General features: G+C 53.1%; 1 protein-coding gene across 1 annotated transcript; it reads right to left on the bottom strand.

Annotated features, from left to right (window-relative positions):
• Nucleotides 1-1,360: 1,360 nt before the first annotated feature.
• On the bottom strand, nucleotides 1,361-24,119 carry HIF3A (hypoxia inducible factor 3 subunit alpha; the record flags this gene model as incomplete). The annotated part of the gene is made up of 14 exons (XM_080829161.1): nucleotides 1,361-3,983; nucleotides 6,259-6,340; nucleotides 7,393-7,510; nucleotides 8,498-8,769; nucleotides 12,615-12,719; nucleotides 13,651-13,841; nucleotides 14,847-14,965; nucleotides 18,255-18,402; nucleotides 18,619-18,725; nucleotides 20,233-20,441; nucleotides 20,582-20,694; nucleotides 20,983-21,067; nucleotides 22,706-22,851; nucleotides 23,846-24,119. 14 exons carry the CDS (start codon nucleotides 24,117-24,119, stop codon nucleotides 3,886-3,888), a joined length of 2,067 nt encoding a protein of 688 aa, XP_080685287.1. The 3' UTR covers nucleotides 1,361-3,885.
• Nucleotides 24,120-24,721: the final 602 nt, after the last annotated feature.

Raw genomic sequence — 24,721 nt, 5'->3', positions numbered from 1 at the left:
CCTCACGGAAGCTCGAGCTATCCCACTCCCCAGTTTCGTCTGGGCAGCCTGATCCCACCACCTCCTGTCACAGCCAACAGTCAGCCCAGAAGGTAGATACCAATATCAGCTCCATTTCACCATTGAGGACACTGAGATTTTGTAGAGGTCAACAAACTTGACCAAGGTCATACAGCGAGAGTGGCAGAACCAGGATTTCACCTTGTCCCACCTGATTCTGTGCTCTTAAGCCCTACTCTACTGTCTCTACGCTCCATAGCCCAACTTGTGGGTTAGATTTTTGAGATTGAGGGGTGTGTATGTAATGGATTTGAATCCAGCTCAGCCCTTCCCTGCTGTGTGACCTTGGCAAGGATCATCCTCTCTGAACTTCAGTTTCCTCCTCTCTAAAATGGGGACAATAACTGTGCCTATTGTAGATGATTAGAGGAAGGTTTGATAAGATCATAAGAATAAAGTGTTTGGCAGAGGGCCTGACACAGAGTAAGTACTTTTTAAATACCTGCTCCATTATAAATACCCAGAGTGGGACTGAGTGCCTGGAGCTTCAAGGGGAGGGGCTCACTCTGCTGGGTGGGCAGGGAAGGTTTCCTGGAGGAGGGGATATCTGAACCAAGACCTAAAGTATGAGTAGATGACGACCAAGTGAGAAGGAGGAAGGGAGAAAGGCATTGAAGGCAAGGGAGCAAGTGTCAAGGCTTGAAAGTGTTTTCTTTTTTTGAAAAGACTCCTACATGATGGTGTGCATGGCTGAGCCCATACAGATGTGGCTCTTGACTTTGGGGTCATGAGTTCAAACCCCACATTGGGCCAGAGATTACTTAAAAATAAGAAAAATAACAACACAAAAAGGTTCCTACATGGAACATAGGAGAGGGGTTATAAGAGTGATCTAGAGACAGGACGCAACAGGCATACCCATCTACACGTGAATCTGTAGACACATGATCTTACACACACACAAGTACAGAGAACATGTCACATAGATATCAGTACAGAATGATAGTGTCAAAACAGTCCCATATGTGTAAGGATAATTGCGACACCACAAACCTCCCATACTCAGGAACACAGAAACCCAAAGTCACCAGAAACACACATAAAGCAGAATCATTTCACTCGGAGGATACTAACAACGTACAGGTAGACGGAATTACAACTACCCACCCCCACCCCCACCGGTTCATAGAATTATATCACAAAGACACTTACGTAGAATTACATCACCAGACCCACAATGTTACGTAGACCCACGTGGGAACACAGAGTCACACATACACACAGAATCACCGCCACACAGGACAGCCAGGGTACCCACACACCCTGAAGCGACCCCACAGATGAGTCAACACACAGAGCTCTGGTGCCTACCAAGGCGAGGTCTTTATGGTGGTGTAGAGATTAATGGGTTTCCGAGCCAGAGTGGCTGGTCCAGTCCCTTTCCCTTCCCAACCCAGCCCCCTCCATTGAGGGCCCAGGTCACCCCCTGAGGGAAGGAGGGACCTGACCCTTCTTCCCCATAGCACCAATCTGGATAGGCCATCCCATGACAAAAGAGAGTGAGAAGTGCCTTCCAAAAAGGGGATGAATTGGGCTGGGGGGGGGGACTTTTCGTGTGGGAGACCCAAGAGTAGCACCATCGTAGAAACAGGTTTAGAGGGTAAGAGCGACACACAGGTGGTAGCAGGAGTTCTGAGGAGTCCTGGCCTCTCTCCCCACCTGTGATATGCAGATAGGGCTGTGCGTGTGTCTGTGCGGCTGGGGAAGTCTCCCGGATTGTAAGGGAGCCCCAGGTCCCCCAGGTACCTGGGGTAAAGTAAAGGTAAGTGCATCCCTGGAGAGCTGAGGGCAGGGAGGAGGGGGATTCCAAGACAGTGTTTGAAACTGTAGGGATAGCGAGGCTTGAGCATGAAGTCCACTAGCGGAGGGACCTGGAATGGGAAGACTACAGATAAAGGAGGAACTGGGGCAAGCTGAGTGTAGGAAGCCCAGAATAGAGTTAGGAGGATGGGGTCTGGAATCAGAAAGTCAGAGGTCATAAGATTCTGAACCAGAGGAATCCACAGGGTGACATCCAGATTCTAGAATCAGAAGCACCTGGAGGCTGAGTTCTTGGGCCAAAAGAATTTGGATCTGAAATGAGACAGTTGGAGGCTGTGAGGCCTAGAATCAGAGGAATTTATAGAATAAGAATAGAATTTGAAAAACTGTGAGGACTGAGTTCTAGAACCAGAGAAATTTTGGGAGTCACAAGACCTAAAATCAGGAGCTGGGCATTGTAGGGTCGAGAACCAGAAAAATTTGTAAAGGCAAGCTCTGTAATCAGAAGTCTGAATGCTGAGTTCTAAATCTAGAGTAATCTGGAGTCAGAAGATCAGGAGAGCAAACTGGAGATTGTGAGGTCTAGAACCAAGGGAACTGATAGGGTAAGGTCTGGAATAGGAAGACTTCTGAAGCCAAGTTCAAGAATCAGAGAGAAGTGAGTTCAGCAGATCGGGAATCAGAGGATCCTGGGAACTGCAAGTTCTAAAGGCTGTGTGGTCTCGAACCAGTGGATGGTGGAAGTCACGAGGTCTAGAGCAGAAGAGACGTAGAGCACGGAGTCTGGCCTGAAAGTACTGTAATGGTTAGAAGATCTACATACCGCTCACTTTACTTCTTTTGGATGGGAAAAACAAGTCTTGAGGGTGAAAGTTGAAAAGGAAGGAGCTGGGCATCGTGACATGTACCACCAAAATGATTCAGAAATTAGGAAGTCTGGATTTGGAGCCAGGTGTATTCCAGATCAGGAAGACTAGACCCAATACGAAGCTTGGGTTTTGGGGTCCAGAGTCAGAGGCAGTTGCTGGTTTTAAGAGCTGGAATCAGCAGGAGTCAGAGCATGTGACATCTGGTACAAGGGAGACTTATTTACAGGAAAAGGTCTAGAACCAGAGGAAGTCAGAGTGAGTGCTAGAACCAGAGGGCTCCAGTGGGTGTCAGCTCTGAAGCCGTGAGACCTAGAACCAGACAACTTGGGAGACCGTGGAGGTACAAAAAGAGATAGCACTGGAGGTGGGGAGGGTCAGAACAAGAAAGAGCTGGACATTGTGAGGTCTGGAATGGGGTTTGGAGGATGTGTTGGGAGAGGGGCAGGCTAGAAGAGCAGGTCAGAAGTTGTGTGGTCTAGAGCCGTAGAGAGCAGGAGGTTGCCTGGTCTGGGAGCAGAGGAAGCTGGAGGCTACCCCCGGAAATGAAACCAGTGTCCAGGCAAGGCTGGGGCAGCAAAAGTCCCCACTGGGGGGCAGGCAGAGAGGGTTGGCCACTTGGAAGGCTAAGAAACTGGTAAAAAGTTGCTAGGGGTGAGGTTTGCCCCAGAGCTCCCACCACCACCACATTAACACCTGAGGGAGGAGGGGAGATCAGAGTCCCGCATTCTTACGGACCCCAGGCCATTCATAGTGATTCAAAACCTATCATGAAATCAACAAAAAGAAAAATAATAAAGGATGGAAAAGAAATGTGACTATGGTTATCAATACTCCCCAGAGCCCAGAAACACAGATCTGAACCCCAATGTCCCCCGCCTCGAGTCACCCAAAAATCAAGCCAGGAGAGTCGGAGAAAGGGATGAGGTCACCAGTATTGAGAACCCCAAGGGAAGTCCTGAGAGAAGGAGGAGGAGGGCTCCAGGGGCCCCCTCCCAGAGGTCACTGAGCTGAGACCACCCCAAAGTCCCCAGACATGGGGGGCAGAGGGGCTAGGGCTGAGGTAGGCCCAAGGTGGGCAGGGGCTGCTGAGAGGAGAAAGGGAACCCCTCTCCCGGTACCCCCATCCTGTGCATTGGCTGCCGGCATGGAGTGTGGCTGAGGTCCTTTCTGGGGAGTAGAAGGGAGAGGGGCTGGCTCAGTTGGCCTGGGCCAAGCCTGCTGCTGGCTGGAAGTGGCTCCTGGGCTCGGCTGTGTCCTCATCCGGGTAGAGAGAGAGCAGCGAGGGGCCCAGGCCTGTGGGGGGAAGACGGAAGATCAACCAGTGGGGAATTACTACCCAAACCCATCGTCCCCTCCTGACCTTTAAAAGTGTGGGTGGTGATCTGACTGGATTCAGATCATACTAAAATCTTGGGCAAGTTCTATTCTCTGAGCCTCAAGGTGCTCAGGATGTTTAAGGCAGTAGTTAAGAAGGCTGGAGCCAGATGCGGCCTGAGTTTGAATCCAGGCTCTGCTCTTTGCTTGCTGTGTGACCTGAGACAGGTGACTTCACCTCTCTGTGCCTGGGCTACCTCATACGTAAAAGGAGCCAACAATACTTCCTCTCCGGGGCTGCTGTGGGAAGGAAATGAATGAGTGCACGTAGAGTGCTTTGAACAATAATCAGTATCGGTGAGCGCTCGGCAAGTGAGCTCTTGCTATTATCCAGGAAACAGGGAGACCTAGACCTACCCTGCTCATGAGAATGTACCCAGTCAGAAAATACTTGAGCACCTGCTGTGTGCCAGGCACAGGGGTCACAGTAGTTAACAGGACAGACAAGACTCCCTGTCCTAGGTTCCAGGGAGGGGCATCAGTTCAGTCATGTACACAGTAGGTTTTGCACAAAACCTGGCACAGAGTGAGTGCTAAATAAATATTAGCTCTTCCTTTACAAATATGTACTGAGCCCCTGCTCTGTGCCCAGCCACGGCCCTGCCTCCCAGAGACAGGAGAGTAGGGCCAGGACAAGACAAGCCTGGCCCCTGCCCTCACATGGCTCACACCCACAGGGAGAGGACAACCAAAAATCAAAGAATGACATCAACACCCACATAAATATGTTCTAGGATGAGTGTTATGAGCCATGAGCTTAGGAAGTTAGGGAGGGCTTCATGGAAGGGGTAATATTTGATCTGAGATCTAAAGGATGCTGTAATTAAGCAAAGAATAGAAGGAAAAGCATTCAGGCAGAAGGATCAGCATATGCAAAGGCCCTGAGGCCGTCTCCTCTAGGGAGATTACATCAAAGTCAGCACAATGCCCTATAGAGTCCCCCCACAATCAGCCCCTCACCCTTCTCTTCTCTGCTGCAGCTATACTGGCCTTGTTGTCCCCCAACTAAGATATACTCCCACCTCAGGACCTTTGCATTTACTATTACCTCTGCCTGGAATGCTCCTCCCCCAGAAACTGTCACTGCTCATTCCCTCACTTCCTTTAGGTCTTTGCTCAAATGTCATCTTCTCAATGAGACCACTCTTAATTGTACTACTTAAAATTGAAATCCCCCCACCCCAAGTTCCCTTTCCCTTCGCATGCATTATTATTTTCCCAGAAGCACTCATCGTCCTCTCTTGCACCCCTTCTTGTATTTGTGTCTTTATTCTGGACTGTGTCCCCACTACAATGTCAGCCCTGTGACAGCAGGGATTTCTGTTTTTGTTCACAGTTGTGTCTCCAGCTCCTAGGACAGTGCTTGACATTGACTGTGTGTTCAGTAAATCTTTGTCACATGTATGGGGGACAGAATGAACCAGAAGACCGTAACCGTGGCTGGAACGGAGGATGTGGAGCCGAGTGTGGTCTGAGAGGAGGCAGTGATCAGACCTGCAGAGACTAGAGTATAAAGTGAGGAGCTTGCTTGCTCCTTCTCAGAAGGGCACTAGGGAGCCATGGATGAGTTGAGAGAAGAGGGAGGCCAGGGTCAGAATCGTGCTTTGGGAAGATCCCCTAGCTGACGCGTGGAGGTTTGGAGTGGAGCTCTGGCTACTGACGACTGTGCTGGAAGGGGAGGACGGGAAGCTAAAGGAGCCCAGCAGTGGACTCGATCTGTGGAGGGGCTGCCACACCAGCGTCGCGTGAGGGCAGACATTTCTCGAACATTTACTACCAATCCGGTCTTGAGCTAAGCTCTCCTGTGCTGCCCCTCCACAGATCCTGAAAACATCTCCTTAAGGTGAGAACTACTGTAATAGGTCCTAACTATTTCCCAAAGCCACACAGCTGGGAATGACCAAGGCAGGGCAGGCCCAAAGCGAAATCAGACACAGACTTTGGGAGGCCCAGCCTGGGCCTGGGCTCAGCTTCCACCTCAAGGGACCCCTCTGGCAAGCCCCTGCCCCCCTGGGGGCCTCTCTTTCCCCACTCAGTGCCGCTGAGAACAGGGAAGGGCTGTCTGTCTTTACCAAGGTCAAATCCAGCCACTGACAGTGCCCCCCTCCCACCTTCTGGATTGCCCCACCCCTCCCCTCTCAACCATCTGGGGCACCTCCCCGGGGAGAGAGGGACCCAGGGCCGTGCTACTCACGCAGGGGCTCACGCAGTCCCAGGAGGTGGGTGCTGGCGTCCTGCTGGCTCCCTGGGGCTGGCCCTCCGGTCAGAAGGAAACTCTGCAGGAGAGAGACACAAAGCTGCCACGATCACGGTCATGATCATCAGTGTCCCTCTGCCGGTGGTCCTGCTTTCAAATGCTCCTCGTGCCCTGATGTGAGCGTGCTGCTTCCTGCCCAGACTCTGACCCGGGCAGCTGCTTGTCCTCTCGTGTGTAAATGTGAATGCGAAGCATAACGATCATGGCGACAATATCTTAAGAGCAGTCGTGAGGATTCAGCAAAATGTAATCACGCAAGAAATACCATGCATCGTCTGCCGCAAGGTAGGCACTCGGCAACTATCAGCTGTGGGTACTGTCACACAACTCTCGTGTTCAAACCCCTGCTCCGAGTGAGGAACCAGAGAGCCACGGGAGGTGCTGGGGGAGGCTGGTGGCAGGGGCGCAGCCTAGGCCAGGTTTTGGAAAGGGCGTCCCGGTTGCCGTTGTGCAGAAAGGACAGCAGGGGCATGATGGAAGCAGGGAGTTGGGGGAAGGAGGCGGACGGGGGGTGGTGCCTTTGCTTCCTTGTTTTTATACTACTTATTGACAGCCACTAAGGATCAGCCTGTTTTCACTTGCTTCTTGTGAGTCCTGTGAGATGTCACCATCCCACTTCCCAGATGAGGAAACTGAGGTTCATGGCAATCCCATCCCCTGCCCAAGGTCTCGCAGTTACGAGGTGGCAGACCTGGGACTTGACCCCAAGTCAGTCTGACTGTTGTCTGGACTCTTAATGCTACACTAATAATCCAAGGCCAAGAACCGTTCTGGGTTTTGGAGGGAGGCCCACGGGAGAAGTTCCTATACATACTAACCTTTGTCGTTTCTCCCCTTTACCCTGCGTAATTTTTCTGCTTAGAACTCACCACCAACTTACATAAATTTGCAGAGCCCGTTCATGCCATGACCTGAGCTGGCAATCAGGGTCCTAGCCTCACCTGGATGACTGACCTTCCATTTGACCTCCAGTCAGCCCCTTCCCCTCTCTGGTCGTCCCGCCCGTAACACACTAGGTTTAAGCCCACTAGGTTCTGAGGGCCAGAGAATCCCACGAATCCCCCCGTATACCAGGCTGAGGGGAGGCAGCAGGAAGTTTTCGGCTTCTGGGCTGGGGGACCATTTGGGGGGTCTCACGCCTAGCATCTCCATGCCCTCGGCTTCGTCCTCTGCGCTCCGAGCCAGGGTCCTGGAGGGAAACAGGTCAGAATCTCAGCACACGACAAACCTGAGCAGGTGTGGGCCCCCCTGTAAGCAGGCGATGAGTACTCGTACTCGTTCACTCTCCCAAGTGCCTGTGTATTCCTTTACTCACACATTCACCCATCCTTCTGCCCATCATCCACCCATCCGGCCACCCAGCCATCCACCAATCGTCCAGCCACCCATCTCCCAGCCATCCGGCCATCCAGCCACCCACCACTCCATCTTCCCCTTCATCCATCCAGTGATCTCTCTAATGCCCACCACTTACCATCCATCCATCCACCTATCATATTCATTCATTCCCTCCCTCCCTCATGCAATAAGTCTTTATTAGACACCAACTGTATATCCAGCATCGAGCTGAGAGCTTTGGGAAATAATGAGATACATCCATAAAACCTCACGCGGACAGTAAAGGTACCATTCTGGACACTAAATGGGCGCACGCCTGCCATGTGGACAGCTGAAGCTTGAGCATTAGTAATTTAACGTCTCTGGAAAGAGGGCGTAGACCCTCTGAAATTATATGCAAAATTGTGCATATAATTGTGCATATAACGTATGTATGTGTAAATGTTCTTGGGAAAGAGTCCATAGCTTTCAACAGATTCTCAAAGGCGTTAGGAAACTTGGTTCTAGACAGTTTTTTTTGACACTGTTGCAATGTCCTCTTAACTGTGACAAAAATTGTGATGAGGCCAGATATAAATATGTTCTAAAGGAGAGGGCCCCGGTGGACTGGTGGGATCTGGATAAACGAGGAGAAGAGTGGAGGGCACTCCAGCCGGGCACAGCCAAGACAAAGACGGAGGTTGGAACAAACTGGCAGGGGCGGCGGACACCGGGGGCCTGGCCAGAGCAGAGGTCAGCAGGAGGAATGAAGCGGGATGTGGCTGAAACAGGGGGCAGGAGCAAGACGGGGGCGGGGGGGGGGTCACTCCCTTTATATCCTCCCTCTACTGCGGCTCACCTCTTCCGAGCCCCAGCCGTGGGGGAGGGCGCCAAGGGGTCCCCTCTGGAAGGGCTGGAGCAGCTCAGCCGGGGGTCACTCCCCCAGCGGGGCAGCAGGGAGGGCTCGGGGGCTGGGGGCGACAGGCCATGGAAGCTCCGAGCACGGGGCCGGAGAACAGCGCCTGGAGGTCTGTGGAAGGCCCTGGGCCGCTGCTCGCTGGAGCTGAGCTGGAAGTCATCATCCATGGAGATGTAGGGGGCCAGCATCTCCAGATCCAGACCATCGACGTCCTGCGGGAGGCAGGAGGAGGTTAAAAGCAAGGGCCTCGGCCTCAGGTGGGCCTGAGCTGGACTCCCAGCTCCGCCGTCTCTGAGCCGGGTGCCCGAGGTCAAGAGTCTGAGCTTCGCTTTGCTCATCTGTAAAATGGGTGGAAGGACTCTGTGGCAGCCAGTCACCAAGATGGCTCCCAAGGAGCCTCGCCTCTTGCTGTTTGCGCCCTCGTGTAGTCCCTACTGCAGGGACAAGGGTTGATCTGGGCACAACAGGATTTCGAGGGGATGGCAGTGTGGGACTCCCACCATTAGGTTATAAAGAGACCGTGGCTTCTGTTTTCGCTGCAGACTCTCTGGGGTCATGTGCTGTGGGGGAGGCCCTACAGAGAGGCTCCAATGGCCAGAAACTGAGACGTCCTGCCAGTGGACAAGCAGGCCGGAAGTGCATCCTCTGGTCCCTTTCGAGCCTTCCAGTGACGGAAGCCCTGGGTGATGACATCTTGACTGTGACCTCAGAGCAAAGGCCAACCCGCTAAGTGGCCCCTAGGCCCCTGATCCCCAGAAATTACGTGAGGCTGTACATGCTCTAGGGGAATGGGTTACCCACCAACAAATGACAGGTAAGATCTTCGTCCTGAGAGCGGGGTGCTGCCCTAACGAAAGCCTGAAATGCGGGGCGGCTTTGGCACTGGGCAGTGGGCAGGGGCCGGAAGGGCTCTGAAGAGGCTGTTGGAGCCTAGACTGCCTTGAGCAAACAATTAGTGGACACATGAGGCATGAGGAGCCGGCCAGGGAGGGCATAAAGGGATGTGAGGAACTTATGACCAGAAGCCCGAGGAAAGAGGGTTTTTGTGTGGTGGCTACAGTTTAGTGTCGCCTGCGGTTTTGTGGAACTCGGAACAGGTAACTAGTGAGCTCGGCCATCCAGCTATGAGCGTCCCAGCCCCAGTGCTGAACGGCTGCCTATTTTCTTCTTGCCCTTGGCGTAAAGGCAAGAGGAAAAAGGAGCTAAAGGAGAAAGGCTACACATGAAGGAGCTGAACGGGACTTGAAGGTCTGGAAGATTCTCAACCTCCCCGTGAAGTGAAGAATTAACTTTACCCAAAATGAGGTGTGGCCTTTGCCCTGGCTCCTCGGGATTTCCTGAGTGACAGGTGCGTCTCTGCTCCTCATGGTGAGCCCTTGGGGCCACACCGGACACTGTATGCCAACGAGCTGACTCAGGCTGGAGGCTGGTCGTGCCCAACGGCCAACCATGCGATGAGAGGGTCGGGGCCCCGTGAGATCAGCCTCACCTCCGGGGGAAGCGTGTGTGTTGGGGAGGTAGAGGTGAAGATCAAGGTTAATTGCACGGACAATAATTCAGTCGTGCCTACATGATGCCCCTTCGACGAAAACTCTGGACACCTGGGGCACCTGCTTGGCTCAGTAGGGTTGTGTCTGCCTCTTGCTCAGGGATTGAGCCCCATGTTAGGCTCCAAGTTCAGCGGAAGTCTGCTTGGATAGTCTCTCCCTCTGCCCCTCTCCCTGTGCACGTGCACGCGTGCTCTTTCTCTCTCTCAAATAAATAACAAATCTTAAAAAAAAAAACCAAACAAACAAAACTCTAGACACCACAGCTTGGATGAGCTTCCCGGTGTGGCAATATGCCATGTGTGCTGCCGGGAGCATGACATGTCCCCGGGGTCGTGAAAGCTTTGCTTTTGGGACCCTCCCAGTCCCAGATTCCACACTATGCATCTCTTCATTTGGCTACAATATTCTTTTGAAGTAATAACTATCGTTTTAAGTCCAGTGCTGTCCTAAGTTCTAGAGCTACTGCCAGCAAATTACGGAGACTGAGGGAATTATGGGAATCTCTGAATTTGTAGGTGGCTGGTCCTAGTGAGGGCGGCCCTGGACACCACAGCCAATGAGCTTGCAGCTCATGTTAGAAGTCTTGGACAGACTTGGCAGACAGGAGGGCTGTGGCCCTCACCTTGGGTTTGGCTGAGCCTGGGAACTTCCCAGATGGCAAGGGATGCTAAAATTGAGCAGGGAAGAGCGCTCTTGGGAGGGCCTGGTCTAAAGATGAAGCCCAGGGTATGACTAAAAAATTATTTGTTAAGACTTCAGAAAGATCAAAGGCGTTGCCTAGAATATCCCTCAGTCAGACAACAGCACTCTGGAGTTTAAGGATGTGCCTCACAGATTTTCTCAGTCAGACAATGGGGCATCTGTTAAATTTCTGGGCACTGTCACTCAACATCTCAGCAAAAGCCCAAAGTAAAGAAGGGCTTATCTTGAAGAGATCGTGGGCTTTGCTTTTGTCTAAAGGAGTGAACTCCAAAGAGATTCATGTAAGACCCACACATTTTTTTTTAAAAAGATGATTATATAAACAGAAACGTTGTCAGCTTGGACTGGAGGGGACACAGATGGAACTAAATGAAAAGGGACCTTTGGGCCACCAAAGTTCCCTAGCAAGAAAGCAGGTCAGGAAAACGCTCTCAGCTGCAAACACATGTTACCCCTTATGAAACAGCAAGGAGAACTCCAGGTGAGGAGCCCAGCGTCTAGAGAGTGGAGCCAAGAACCATGGAGAAAGGCCCTACGAAGTAGCAGGGGTGAGTTCTGATCAAGGAACTTCTCACAGTTGCCCAACTGGATTTCAGAACTCCTGGGGACTAGTGACTCCTGTCCTCTTCCTCTTTTTGAACAGGGAATACATGGCCTTCCTCTGTGCCTGGCCCACCACTGTATGTGGGGCATGCGGCTGGCACGTCACTTGTCTCTTTGGTTCACGGGCCAACAGAGGGAGAGCTTCACCACGCCCAGACCCGATGCAGGTGACAAGCTTCCAGATGTTGGGCTAATACTGTCATGGGAAGAGACTTTGGGGGCACTTGGGAGGGGGTGAGTGCGTTTTCCATGAGGGAGGGGCATGAATTATTGGGGTCCCCAATGATCTTTGCCTTCTGGTGTATGCGGACGACTTCTGCATTGTATCAGGGTTGGTCTGTATGACCGATATAATCGTAAAGTGATGGTGTGTTGCTTCTGAGATTCGGTTATAAAAGACTGCATTTTCTGTCTTGGGCTCACTCTCATTATCTCTTGGGTTCCCTGTCTTTGGGGGAAGCCAGACAGCCTACGTGGTAAGGAACTGAGGCCTCCAGCCAGAGCCAGTGAGGGACCGATGCCTGTCAACAACGATGTGTGTGAGTTTGGATGTCCTCTAGCCCCACACGACTGTACCCCTGACGGAAAGCTTGACTTCAGCCTCACAAAAGACTCATCAAAAACCATCCAGCTGAGCTGCTCCCAGATTCCTGAATCTCAGAAATGGTGTGACACGATAAATGTTAGTTGTTTCAAGGTGATTTGTTTTGGAGCAACAGAAAACTACTACATCACATCACTGCCATTCATCTAGCCGCTCAATCATCCAAACATTGTCCATCCACCCACCATCTGCCCAATGAACCAGTGGCCTATCTAACTACTCATCCAAACATCCATTATCCATCCATCCATCTGTCTAACCATCACCCATCCCTCTATCCCCCATCCTCCACCTAATGAATATAGTGGTCCATCCATCCATCCATCCATCCATCCATCCATCCGTCTAACCATCACCCATCCACCTATCCCCCATAATCCACCTAATGAATATAGTTGTCCCTCCACCCATCCCTCCATCTATCTGTCTAACCATCACCCATCCATCTATCCAGCATCATTCACCTGAAGAATACAATGGCCTTTCTATCCATCCATCCAGTGATCCCCTCAACCACGCTACCACCCTCTCTAAAGCTCAGTTATGTCAGCCCCCAGAGCACAGAGGTAAAGATTGTTCCTTCCAGGCCAGCCCTTACCTGAGCTACATCTAGATCCGACTCCACAGACTCAGGGTCCTTCCCTGAGGCCACGAGTTTGTGCGTGTTCTCCATGTTCAAGTGTGGTCCATCTGGGAGATCAGCCTGTGGGGTGACAGCAGACGCTTAAGGAAATCTGGAGTCTAGGATGTGTTAACAGCAAGACAGTCTGGACATCTGAGATCAGGGGCAGCAGTGAGGGTTAAATGTCCCACAGCTGGGACACCAAGGGGGTCAAACAGCGAAAGCAAATGAATTCTGGACCTGGGTGTTTGGAAGGTGGAGGTGGCCAGGGATGAACTGACAGGGAAAACCCAGAGATTCAAAGACCAAAGCCCGAGGCCAAGATACTCAGGCCCTCTTGGGAGTCTGGAGTCTGGGTCAAATGATGCAGAGTCCGCTAGCCCAGGTGTAAAGGTCACAGGCCACAGTCTTATTTCTCTGGTGGAGAGATCTTGGGGGGAGGGGCGGCTGGGGAAGGATGAAGAGAGTCAACAGCAGATACCACGGGCCCCTGAGTCAACAGTCACACTATCTGAACTCAAGTAAACAAAAAGTAGCTTCTGTGGTATATATAGCACCTACAGGGTATCAGGGGTCTACTAAGCACTTCCCGTGAATGATCTCAATGAACCCTCCCGGCAACCAATGAGATGACTACTTGCTATGATCCTGGTTTTATAGAGGAAGACACTCAGGGCTCACGTGTCCAGAGAAACACAGCTAGGAAGTGGCAGATTCAGCATTTGAATCCTGGTCTCTGTCCTTTAAGACATCAGACATTCTTGACTCTTTGAGAGCCCGGATGATCGGTCACAAGCAAGGAGGGAGGGTCACCCGTGCCAGTCCCAAATAGCCCAGGTTTTGGTCCAGATCACAGTTGAAGAATCTGGGATCTAGGTCTGAGAGGAACCCCATCTCACCCCAACCTTCCCACTGCACAGAGGGAGAAACTGAGGCCCAGAGAAGAACAAGATTCAAGCCAAAGGCCAAAGTAGCCCGAGTATGGAGGGTTTACTGGGGAGGGACTGCTTACCGGAAGAGGACTTTGGGGGCGCCGTGTGGCTGGGGGTGCACTGGGGGTGGTGGCTCCCGAAGTCCCGTCCAGGATGGGTGCCAGGAGGCGATGGAGGTCGGGACTGCAGAAGCGCCGGGGGTCAGCGGCCAGGGTGGCCTCGCTCAGTGAGGGGGGGTGCAGGAAGGCCAGGATCCGGGGACCAGAGGCATCTATGGGACACACAGATGGGGAGAACACAGGGCTGAGGGGCAGAGCCCTCCCCACCAACCCAGGGAGCCTCGCTGGCATTTTCCATAACCGATCAGGGTGGAGGCTGCTCACAGCACTGAGGAACTGAGTTCTGGGGAACTGTTGCTCTATCCCTTCAGTTGCTAGATTGTGGGGAGACCCTGGAGGGTCCTACAGGGGCCAATGTGGGGTGGAAGGCACACAGTGGGCTTGGGATAGTACCAATTGCCCAAAGATGGGGAAACGTTTTAATATTTAAAATCAATGCAGCTAGACCATGGCACACGCCTGACCCGATTCTTCTCCAATGGCACAGAACAGCAACCAGCCACTCCGCTCTGGGCTTGGGGCGAGGGGGAGCTTGCATATTAGGAGAAAAGACAGGCCCCAGGCCCTCAAAGAGGTTCTGAGGACCTGGAGGTGAGTTCTGAGGCAGAAAAGTAAAGGCTCTCATTGACCCCACACCACACCCAGGAACATGGGCTGCCAGCAACAGCTTGGAGGAGACGGCCTTGAGGAGCCATTAGGAAGAAAAGCTCGCCCAGGATTGGGGGGGTCAGGTGGGGGAGAAGGAAGAGGGAGAAAGGAGCCCCAGGAGGATCAAGATTATTGGATGCCAGTGAGCAGTGAAGTGGGAGCAGGGAACCGGCTGAAGGGTGGGGGCAATGGGGAGCCACAGCAGGATTCGGAGCAGAGGAGCATCAACTGAAGCGATCATCCCAGGGACACAGGAGAAGTAGAAAGACGGAAGAAAGAAGAGCATTCTGGGCAGAGGGAGCCGCCAGTGCACAGGCTCTGAGGCATGAGAGTCTAGCACGTTCCAAGAGCACTAAGGGAGCTGGTGTGCTCAGAGGGTGAGTGAGAAGGGGAGGGAGGCAGGAGTCAGGTCACGTAGGGCCTGGTGAGCCCCACTCTTAAGGCATTTGGGCTTTTCCCTCAACTGTCCTGGGGCCACAACCCCTCCCAGCCCCAGCCCTGCCCCATACCAAGGCTGTCCCGGAAATTAGGGGCATCCTTCTGGGAGGGGGTGCCCCGCTGAACAGGTCTGCGAGAGTGTCTCTCCGTTTGCTCCAGGGACAGCACCACTCCGGTCTCTTCCACCCGGCTGGGGTACAGGGCAAAAAGGGGAGCAGAAGTCAGGGAGGGTCCTCGGGCCCCGGCCCAGGCAGCCCCCTTAGATGATGTCCCGTCACAGGAGGCGATCTCGGTCAGGGCAGGAAGGCATTGTGCAAAAAAATAATTTGCCACATTTATGTGTTTCTTTTATGGATTTAATTTTGGTTGAATGCTTTTTATCATAATAGCATTTAAAATAAAGTTATGTGTGTCTTCCCAAGCTCTCTCTGTAGAAGGAGACAGAAGAAAAAAAAAAAAAAGAGTTGGCATTTAGCACAGCTTGGGTAGAGAGGGGAAACGTGTGGGGGAAAAACAAGGGACAGAGAAGGGGAGAGTCAAAAGGCATAAGAACAAAATATTCTCTTTATATTTACTTATAAACATATTCTTAGAATGATTGATGAAATATATATATTTAACATTCTTACATTACCAAATATGAAGAATTCAGAGGAATATATTTTAATGAATAAGATTTTATTTATGAAGTCTCTATTCATAGACATTTTTCATATTCAAGGGAATGGATTTATAAATATATCCTTCTTATGTCCCCAGCGCCTCCCTTCCCCCCAGTCTCTAGCTGCTGAGACAACCCAAATGTTCTCAGTCCCATCGGCTTTTGGAGAATCAGTCAGGGGGGCCTGAAAACCAGGCCCTCGTTTGCGTCTCATTTACATAACAATACCCAGGATGGCACATGGGTGGTCCTCCCACCAGCTCTTTGAGAAGCCACGCCCCTTCCCCACCCTCACCAAACCCCTTCTGGGCTGGACACACCCCAGTTTAGGTTGGACCAAAGCCACACCAACCCCTTTGAAAAATACAAGCCTGTCCATGTCCCACATGTATACGCAGGGTTCACACGCGCACACACAGGAACACAGAAACAGGTATATACCCAGGCAGACGTGCATGCACAATCTGTACTCTCGTGCTCACACGTGCATATTCTGCATTCGTTCATCCCATAAACATGTCCTAGACAACTAGTACTGTCTGGTGGCAAAGAGCAACAGCTCTGCTGCCAGTGGCCTGGGGTCAACCAGCCTTGCCACTTTGTGTAATTAAGAACACACGGATGAAGTGTGTGTGACCTCGAGTCTGTGGCTGAACCTCTCTGTGCCTCATTCTCCTCTTCTGTAAAGAGGCAATATGATAATACCTCCTCCTGGGTCCCTGCATGGCTTGGTCAGTTAAGCGCCCACCTTCAGCTCAGGTCATGATCCCTGGGTCCTGGGATCGAGTCCCGCATCGGAGTCCCTGCTCATCGGAAAGTCTACTTCTCCCCCCGCCCCAACTCCTCCCTGCTGCTCATGTTCTCTCTCTCAGATAAATAGACTCAAAAAAATAATAATACCTCCTCCCAGGTTGTTAGGAGGCTTAAGTGGGCTAATACACATAAAAGGCGTAGAACTGAGCCGGCACCTGGGGAGCGCTACCTAAGTATCTGCGATTCTTGTTTCCTGAACAACTACTAGGTGCCAGGCGCTGTTCTAGGTGCTGAAGATTCAGTAGTGCCCCATGTAAATGAGTTTTATTCTTATAAAGCAATTGCTCACTGCAATGGAGGAAGGCTTGGGTCTGGGAGGGGAGGGTTTTTATACCACAAAGTATAAGCACCTGAGCACACAGAGACAGCCACACAACTGCATACCACACAACACCTACACAGAACAAGGACAATTAATACCATAAGCTCCTTATTTCACTGGAATTAAGTAAGCCATTCCTTCCTCTCCCATCTCTGCCAAGAAAAGTGAACTCTCCAGGCCTGCTCTTTGCTTAGAGTACAGAAGACTGAAACCACAGGGCCTGGCCATAGAAAGGCAAATCTTCACAATGAGCAAAAGGAGTTTCCAGAAGAGGCAGGGGCAGGTCCCCTCTCTTTCGCAGTGACAATGGCGAGGCCACTTGCAACATGGACAAGTTATTCAAAGGCTCTGATTTGGAAAGGTGTTAAAGTGAGAACATTCCACAGATAATTAGTCTTGTTTTCTCACGGGGCTTGAACTCCGGATTGTGAGATCGAGACCTGAGCTGAGACCAAGAGCCAGACGCTTAAGCTTCTGGAGCCACCCAGGTGCCCCTCCCCACTTCCGTTTCCTAAGAGAATCTGTTCTTGATCAGAAAGACGTAGGGAAACCCCTAAGGCTTTAGAAATTGAGAGCACGTCCTGGAAGAGAATTTTCAAAGAAGACCTGTAATTCTCTCTGTCTTCTGTGCTAATTTGCTGCCCCTTGTCACAATGTTGTCATGGTGAAAAACTTCTAATATGCTGAACTCAGTGGAGGAGAGCCTGTGATTTTACCCCAGTACATCCATTAGAATGGCTAAAATTAAAACCAAAGAAGACAAAAACAGAGGACACAGAATGCTGGCAGGTGTGCGGGAATCCTTACTCACTATTACTGGTGCAAAAGCAAAATGGTGCAGCCTTTTGGGAAAATGACCTGGGAGTTTTTTTTTTTTGAAGTTAAATACACACAGACCATGCCTAGGTGTTTACCCAAGGGAAATGAAAACATGATCTCACAAAAGCTTCCCTGAGAATGTTTACAGCAGCTTTTTTGGTCATCACCCGAAATAGGAACCAGCCCAAGTGTCCTCCAAAGGCAAATGGACAAACAGATTCTGGTCTGTTCATATTCATACCAGAGGACACCACTCAGCATTACAAAGGAGCGACCCACACACACAGCAGAGATACACTTTAAATATGCTATGCTAAGTTAAAGAAGCCAGACTCAAAAGGCTCCATCCTGCGGGATTCTATGAACGGAACATTCTGGAAAGGGCAAAATGCTAAAGGTCAGAGGGCAGCTCAGTGGTTGCCAGGGACTGGGGTCAGGTGGGGTGCACTGGATTCACTATGACAGAATGTTTTTGGGCGAGTCTCTGTAGCTTGACTGTGGAAGTGACTCCATAATCCCACGCCTTTGTCAAAACTTATAGTACCGTAGACCAAAACGTGAATTTATTATATGTAGATTACACTTCAATTTTTTAAAAAGCAAAAGAGCCCCCACGATTCTGCTAGATTTCTTACTTTGAGTATGGAGCCCTTCTCAATTTCAGTGAACAGCACGCACACGTGCGTGGGTGTGCACACACCCACGCCCGTGTGTGTACATGCAGACACACCTGTGTGCATTCGGTCACACGTGGTCTGCAGACACAGCCATGTGAGCACTTGTTCTCACCGTCATGTGCACACACACATGCCTCTCACACTCATGCAGACCAGACCCACACACTGCACACCCCCTCCCACTTACCTGATCAGGAAGTGGACGCAGACGATACTCTCAGACTGGGGACCCCGGCCCCCTGAAACCACTGTGGCCTGGGTCTGGGTCCACAGATAGCCACCACTCCGGGCCAGGAAGCGATACTGCCCCGTTACTGCCTGGCCCTTGCTCAGCACTGGGGAAGGGGATGCAGGACGGGTCAGGGCCACAGAAGGGGCAGACGGGAAGAAAAGGCACTGGGGACAGGGGCTTGGGTAGGAGGGGACCGGGGAAGAGAAGGTTCCTTGGGACATGGGGCGTAGGGTGCTCGTGTCGGGGCATGGGGGCAAGGCCCCCCAGAGCATGGGGGACTAGGGGGGCCTGTTTCAGAGTGCCAGGAGGTCCCACGTACAGGTGTGGATGCTCTGGCCAACGGCGTCCGAGTCCAGAGCGTGAATGTACTCGTAGGCCGAGCAGCCGATCAGGTCACTGGGGCTGTAGCCGGCAACCTCCGCGATCCTGGGGCGGGGGCAGTGGGGCCTGGTCAGTTCGACTGGCTGAGGCGGAGGGTGGGGCTGGGGGACACGGGGATGAAGCCAGCAGGACAGAGACAGATAAGGTGGTAACAGAGGGAAAGGGAGAGTAAGAAACAGAAAAGGGATTATGATAGGCTGAATAACAGCCCCCAGAGAGGTCTGCCTCCTAATCCTGGGGACCTGTGATGACTGCGACCTCACAGGGCAAAGGGGACCCCGCGGGGTTGATTAAGGGCGGAGTCCTGAGATGTGGAACTTCACGTGGACGAGCCTGGTGGGCCCTGTGTGGCAATGAGGGCCCTTATAGAAGGATACGGAGAAAAAGACAGGTTCTGTTCTGTTCTCACGGAGGCAGAGGGTGAAGCCATGTGTCTTGAAGATGGAGAAAGGGGCTCCAAACCAAGGAATGTAGAAAGATTCCAGAAGTGTTTAAGGCAAAGTGACTCCCGAGGAATGCGGCCCCTGACTTTAGCTCCACCGGACTCACGTCAGGCTTCTGGCCTCCAGAGCTCTGAGATGGTGAATGTGTGTTGTGTCGAGCCCCTTGGCTTGTGGGGATTGTTACGGCCGCAGCAGGAAATGGACGGGGGTGATGGGGATGGGATGAGGAAAGAAAAGGAGGAGAGAAAAGGACCAGGAAAGAGAAGGGAAGGAAGAAAATCAGAAAAAGAGATAGGAAGAAATGAATAAAATAAAATGTAATAATGATGATAATGATTAAAAATACACACTTCTGGGGCACCCGGCCAGCTTAGTCTGTGGAGCATGTGACTCTTGATCTTGGGGTTATGGGTTCGAGCCCCACTTAATAAAAAATTTTTTCTTTCTTTCTTTTTTTTTTAAACACACCTCTATGGCATTCTGCACCAGGTAATGCACTGGTGCATTGTCAGAACGGCTGCTCTAAGGAGGTTCTGGTACCACTCCCTGGGACAGACCAGGAGAGCACAGCACAGAGAGGTGCCCACGTTTGGCCAAGGGCACACAGCTAGGCTTTTAAACCGAGCCGATGGAGCCCAGACTTGTCATTCCCAAGCACAACTTCAGGGCGAGGGAAGGAGGGAAGATGCAGGAACATGAAGGGCCGAAGAGAGAGAGGGGGCAGGAGGAGGAAGAGAGTGGGGGGGGAGAAAGGGAAGGATGGGAGGCGATGAGTAAGGACGGTGTGCCGAGTGCTGCCTCCCATGTTGGGCACTGCGCTAACTGCTTTAGGTGCACTGACTCGTTTAAGGAAAGCAACAGAAGGACAGGGAGGGAGTAACGAAGACTCAGAGGGGACAGGAAGAGAACCCAAGGTAAAAAGACCCACAGAGAATGCCAAGATGGACAGCCACACAAGACAGAGATAGATGGCATCAGAGAGAGACGGAGATGGACCAGAGGGAGAACGGGGGGGGGCAAGAGAAAAACCAGGGAGGGACCCAGGGGCAGAAAGGAAGAGGAGGAGCCGAGCCAACGGAGGGGTGGGGTGCAGTGGGGCCCCTGCCCACCTCTCATCACAGTAGGTGAACTTCATGTCCAGGCTGTGGCGGCTGAGGAAGGCCCCCCGGCCCAGTGGGGGCTCCAGGCTGCCCGGGTGGGGGATGGCTTCACAGATGAGCACCAGGCATTGCAGGGGGGGTTCCAAGTTGGGGCTTCCTGCCGGGGAAGTCTGTGCAGGGGGCTTGTAGGCCCTCATGTGTCCAGAGCAGTGCAGCACCTGGTTGGGGTGAGGGGGGCAAGGCGGGGAAGCACATGGGCCTGGGGCTCCCGTGGGGCTGGGAGGCAGGTCTCTGGGGACCCCACCGGGAGCTGAGAAGGAGAAACCCCGGACCTTCCTCCAGGCCGGGCCCTGCCCACCTTCCAGGTGGCCGCCTTGAGGTTGAGGGTGCGCCCGCGGCCGGTGAGGGTGCTCTTCATACGCAAGGAGAAGCAGCGCTCGGTGGGGGCCTCCAGCTTCTTTTTGGACAGGCCTGGGGAGGGCCCCGGGGACGGGGGTGAGCAGAGCACCAGGTGGCTCTGGACAGCGCCCAGATCCCTCCAGCGCCCCGCCAGCCTCATTCCCAGAGTGGAGACCTGGAACCCGGAGGGCCTCCGGGGGGTGGGGTGGGGGCAATGCTCTTTCAGATGCCCCAGGGCAGAACCATGGCCCCTCCTTCCAGCTTCCTCAGTCCGGTCCTCCAGAGGAGGAGGGGACACGCTGAGGGAAAGGGGGAGCCGCAGCTTTTATAACCGGGGTCAGAGGCCTCCAAGGAACTCACTCTGCCGGGGGGTCAGGGCGTCCTGTAGCTCCTCTTGGTCACAGGGATGGATGAAATCAAAGATACTATGTCCAATGAGCTCAAGCTGCCAGGAAGGGAAGCAGGGGCAGTCTGGGGGTTAGAGCACCTTCCTCAGCCTCACCATCCCTGCCCTGATTTATAAGCCTGGATTACTTCCCTAGTTTGTTCGTTCATTCATTCATTCATTCATTCATTCACTTACACACTCACTAAGCAACCCTCTCTTTAGCACCTGCTATAGCCAGGCCCTCTTCCAGATGGGTGGGCAAAGCTATGACCACACAGGAAAAATCCCTGCCTCTCAGAGCTTCCTGGCTGGCAGGGCAGGTGGTCAATAAGGAAACCAATTAAACAAAACACAGATATAAAATAATATGTACATAATAGGAAGAAAACTGGAATAAGGCCATGAAAAGACAGCATGCTATCTTAGACACCATAGTCAGAGCCCATGTCTTGAGGTGACACTGAAACAAATCGCTGAACCAAGCCAGTGAAGTGGTCCTGTGGCTCTCTGGAGTGTTCTGGAAGAGGGAACAGCAAGTGCAAAGGTCCTGAGGTGAGACCCCCATTCAAATCCCACCTGGTTGCCAAGCCAAAGATTTGACAAGTTATTTCAGTTCAGGAAATGGGCATGGTGCTGGCAGGAGGGGACTCCGACGGAAGGGGACCCACACAGCTCCCAGTCCAGTAGTGGTGCTGACTGGGGGAAGAGGGCTCGCTCTCCTCTGACAGCACTTCCTCCAGCTATATTCAAATGCTGGTTTGCCACTTCCTAGCTTTGGGGCCTTGGGACATTCCCCTCTCTGAACCCGAGAAGAGCTCAAGCTAACAGAGAAACTGGTACCAGGAGCAGGATAACAAGGCGGGAGAAAGGAACAGATGACAACTGTGGAGCCTATTTATGTGAAATAGAAAAAAACCAGTAACTGTCCTGTGGGGCATGCTGTATGGGCTAGCTGAAATCAGTTCTCACCTGTGTGTCCTGCCTTCCCGTCCCCAGACCCCTGTCCATACTCCTCCCATCCAGGGCCCTGCACCCCTCCCTGTGGATGGACCCTCAGCCTCTAGTCTCATCCCTCCAACTCTAACTCTGTGTGCACCAAGTGGGGGCGGGGCGCTTTTCCAATGGTAAATCCAATTCTGCCTCTCTCACAGCCTCTCCCCCGCCGAAAATCCATTTATGGTTCCCTAGGGCCCTGGCAATAAACCTAATCTGGCCCTGAATTATCCAGCTCTGTTGACCTCTCTAGACCTTTTTCTCTCACCTTTCCCACTGTACTCTGCACTTAGCCAGGATAAACATCTTTAATCTGCCCCCCTCCAATGCTCTGTTTTATCTCACCTCTGGGTCTTTGCATATTCTGTTCCCTCAGCCATGCGCATTCCCAGTCTTCACTGTTCCCATCCACTCCCCAAACCTTCCGACAAGTCCTTCATTAAGGTTTCAGCTCAGATGTCGTCTTTTCTAGAAAGTCCTTGATGCCCCCTGAGGCTGGCTCAGGCAACCCCCTTCCCCTGGCTCACATGGCCCCCTAGGCTGCCCCATCCCTGCCCTGACCCTTCTGCAGCTTCTGGTAACACACCTGTCTCCCCTCCATGCTGGGAGCCCTGTAAAGACAGGGCTAGGCCAGTCTCAGTCACCTCCGTATCCCGGCATCACCTGCACGGGGCCAGGCACAAAGCAGGCAGCTCCTCTCACCTGACTGAGGCCCAGGTGTTTGCTGACATTCTCCGACAGGTAAGCCATGTCTCCCTCGGCAGTGAGCACCATGACGAAGCCCTCCAGGGCCTTCAGGTAGCAGGCATCCAGAGCTTCGCCCCCTGCTCCCACCTGGTTCCACTCCCCTGGTGTCCAGGCCAGGGCGGAGGGGGGGTCTCTAGTCAGCCAGCCACGGGGCCACCCTGGCTAGCCTCCCTCTGCCTTCCCTCATTCTGAAGAACTTACAGGTGCCGCCAGGTAAGCCAGAATATATGCCCGTGGTTTGGGAGTCCCAAGGAAGGGGGCAGGGTTTTCCCAGGGGCAGAGAATTCTAAGGAGGTGGGGGTCTCCCACAAGAATCGAACTCTAAAGTGGGGGAGTGTTCTCCTGGGAGGACAGGCAGACTTCTAAAAGGATGGGATTCCTAGGGGTCAAAATTTAAGGTTAAAATTCTGACTAGCAGGAGTCAGAATTCTAAAGGGGGTGGGGAAAGCCTCCCAGGGCTTCAGAATTTCAGAATTCTTGGGGCAGGACCTTGTAGATGGGCAGAATTCTAAAGAAGCAGGGACTCCCAGATGACAAGGATTCTAAACGGGCAGAGCCTCCCAGAGAAGTAAAATTCTACCGGGTGGGGAAGTCTCACCGGCAGAGCCTGCCAGAAGGTGGCTCCACATTCCTCGTAAATAAAATCTTTTCAGGGTCCTGGAGATTCCAAGGGTGGGTGGGGGTGTGTGTGTGTGTCTCCCTCTCTCTCAGACCCCCCTGCAGGGTAGAATTCTAACTGGGTGGGAATTCAAGAGGACGGCTCTGAGGGGAGGGGCGATGGACCAAGGAGCTAGGGAGGGCACGCTCTCAGGTGGTCATTAAAAATTGGGCAGCTAAGCCTCCCAGGGATATTTATCGCAAGAAAGTCTCCCTGGGGGCCAAATCCTAAGGGGTGAAGCACCCAAGGGAGTCAGCTGGCCTCCTATTCCTAAGAATTCCAACTCGAAGGAGGTGGGGCTTCCCAAGGGGCGGGGCCTCACACGTGATCGACTCAGGAGGGGGCGGGGCCTCGTCCGGGGAGCGGGCCCCCTCCGCCGGGAAGACGTTAGGGGTTGGGGCCTTGCCCAGGTGGGCGCTCCCGGGGGTGGGGCTCACCTGCAGCGCAGAGGCGGTGCATGCGCAGGTAGCTGATGGTGAGGCGCATGATGGAGGCCTTGTCCAGGTGGGCGCTGACTCCGCGCGCGAAGGGCAGCGTGTGCGCCAGCTGGTACAGCACCTCGGTCTCCTGGCTGCGCCGGCTGCGGGCCGCATCCCGGGACTTTTCCTTGCGAAGCTCGGTGCTCGACCTGCGGGCATCGGCAGCGTTCACTGGCGGAGCCCCCGGAAGGGAAAGAGTTGGATGGGACATGCACATGGGGCGCTGCCACATGGGGCCCCGGGGTCAAAGAGGGCAGGGCCGCGACCGTGCACGTCTCGCTGTGTGGCCCGGGTGAGTTCCCGGAGCTCTCTGGGCCTGCGAGGGTTATACTCTGGGGCAGCTCCTAGCCGCGGATTTTATCTGTCCCTGCGACAGCCCATGCTGCCCCCAGCGCCTCACTCTCTGAGGCGTGCCCAGGGCCGCTGTCCCCTCCCTGACTTATCTGCTGTTTGTTCCCTAGGCTGGGGACGCCTGGGAGACCGGGAGGCCTCCTGCTGGGAGGGGGCTGGCAGAGCTGGCCCCAAGCCAGGGAAGGGAGGGATCATGAAGATGTCAGCAGCCTCCGGGCCCCCTGCCCTCTAGCCTCCCTGAACCCCCTCTCCTGCCCTTTCCCCTCCTCAGCTGAGCTGAATCCTCAGAATCTTAGAACACAGATCTCAAAGTCCAACGACCCACCAACAGGGGCCCTGCTGATGTGACACAGCAAACCAACCCCAGTGTTCTGTCGAGCCAACAGCTAACCACTCACCCCTACCCTTCAATCTGCTTCAAATGCCTGACTCCTACGGGTGGGATGGAGCGGGGGTGGAGGTTGAAGGATGAGTATTGTTTTG

Source organism: Martes martes (genome assembly GCF_963455335.1).
Source record: "Martes martes genome assembly, chromosome: 17".
Lineage (NCBI taxonomy): Eukaryota > Metazoa > Chordata > Mammalia > Carnivora > Mustelidae > Martes > Martes martes.
Note: the sequence above shows the minus strand (reverse complement) of the source record. Positions and strands in the feature narration are given on the sequence as shown.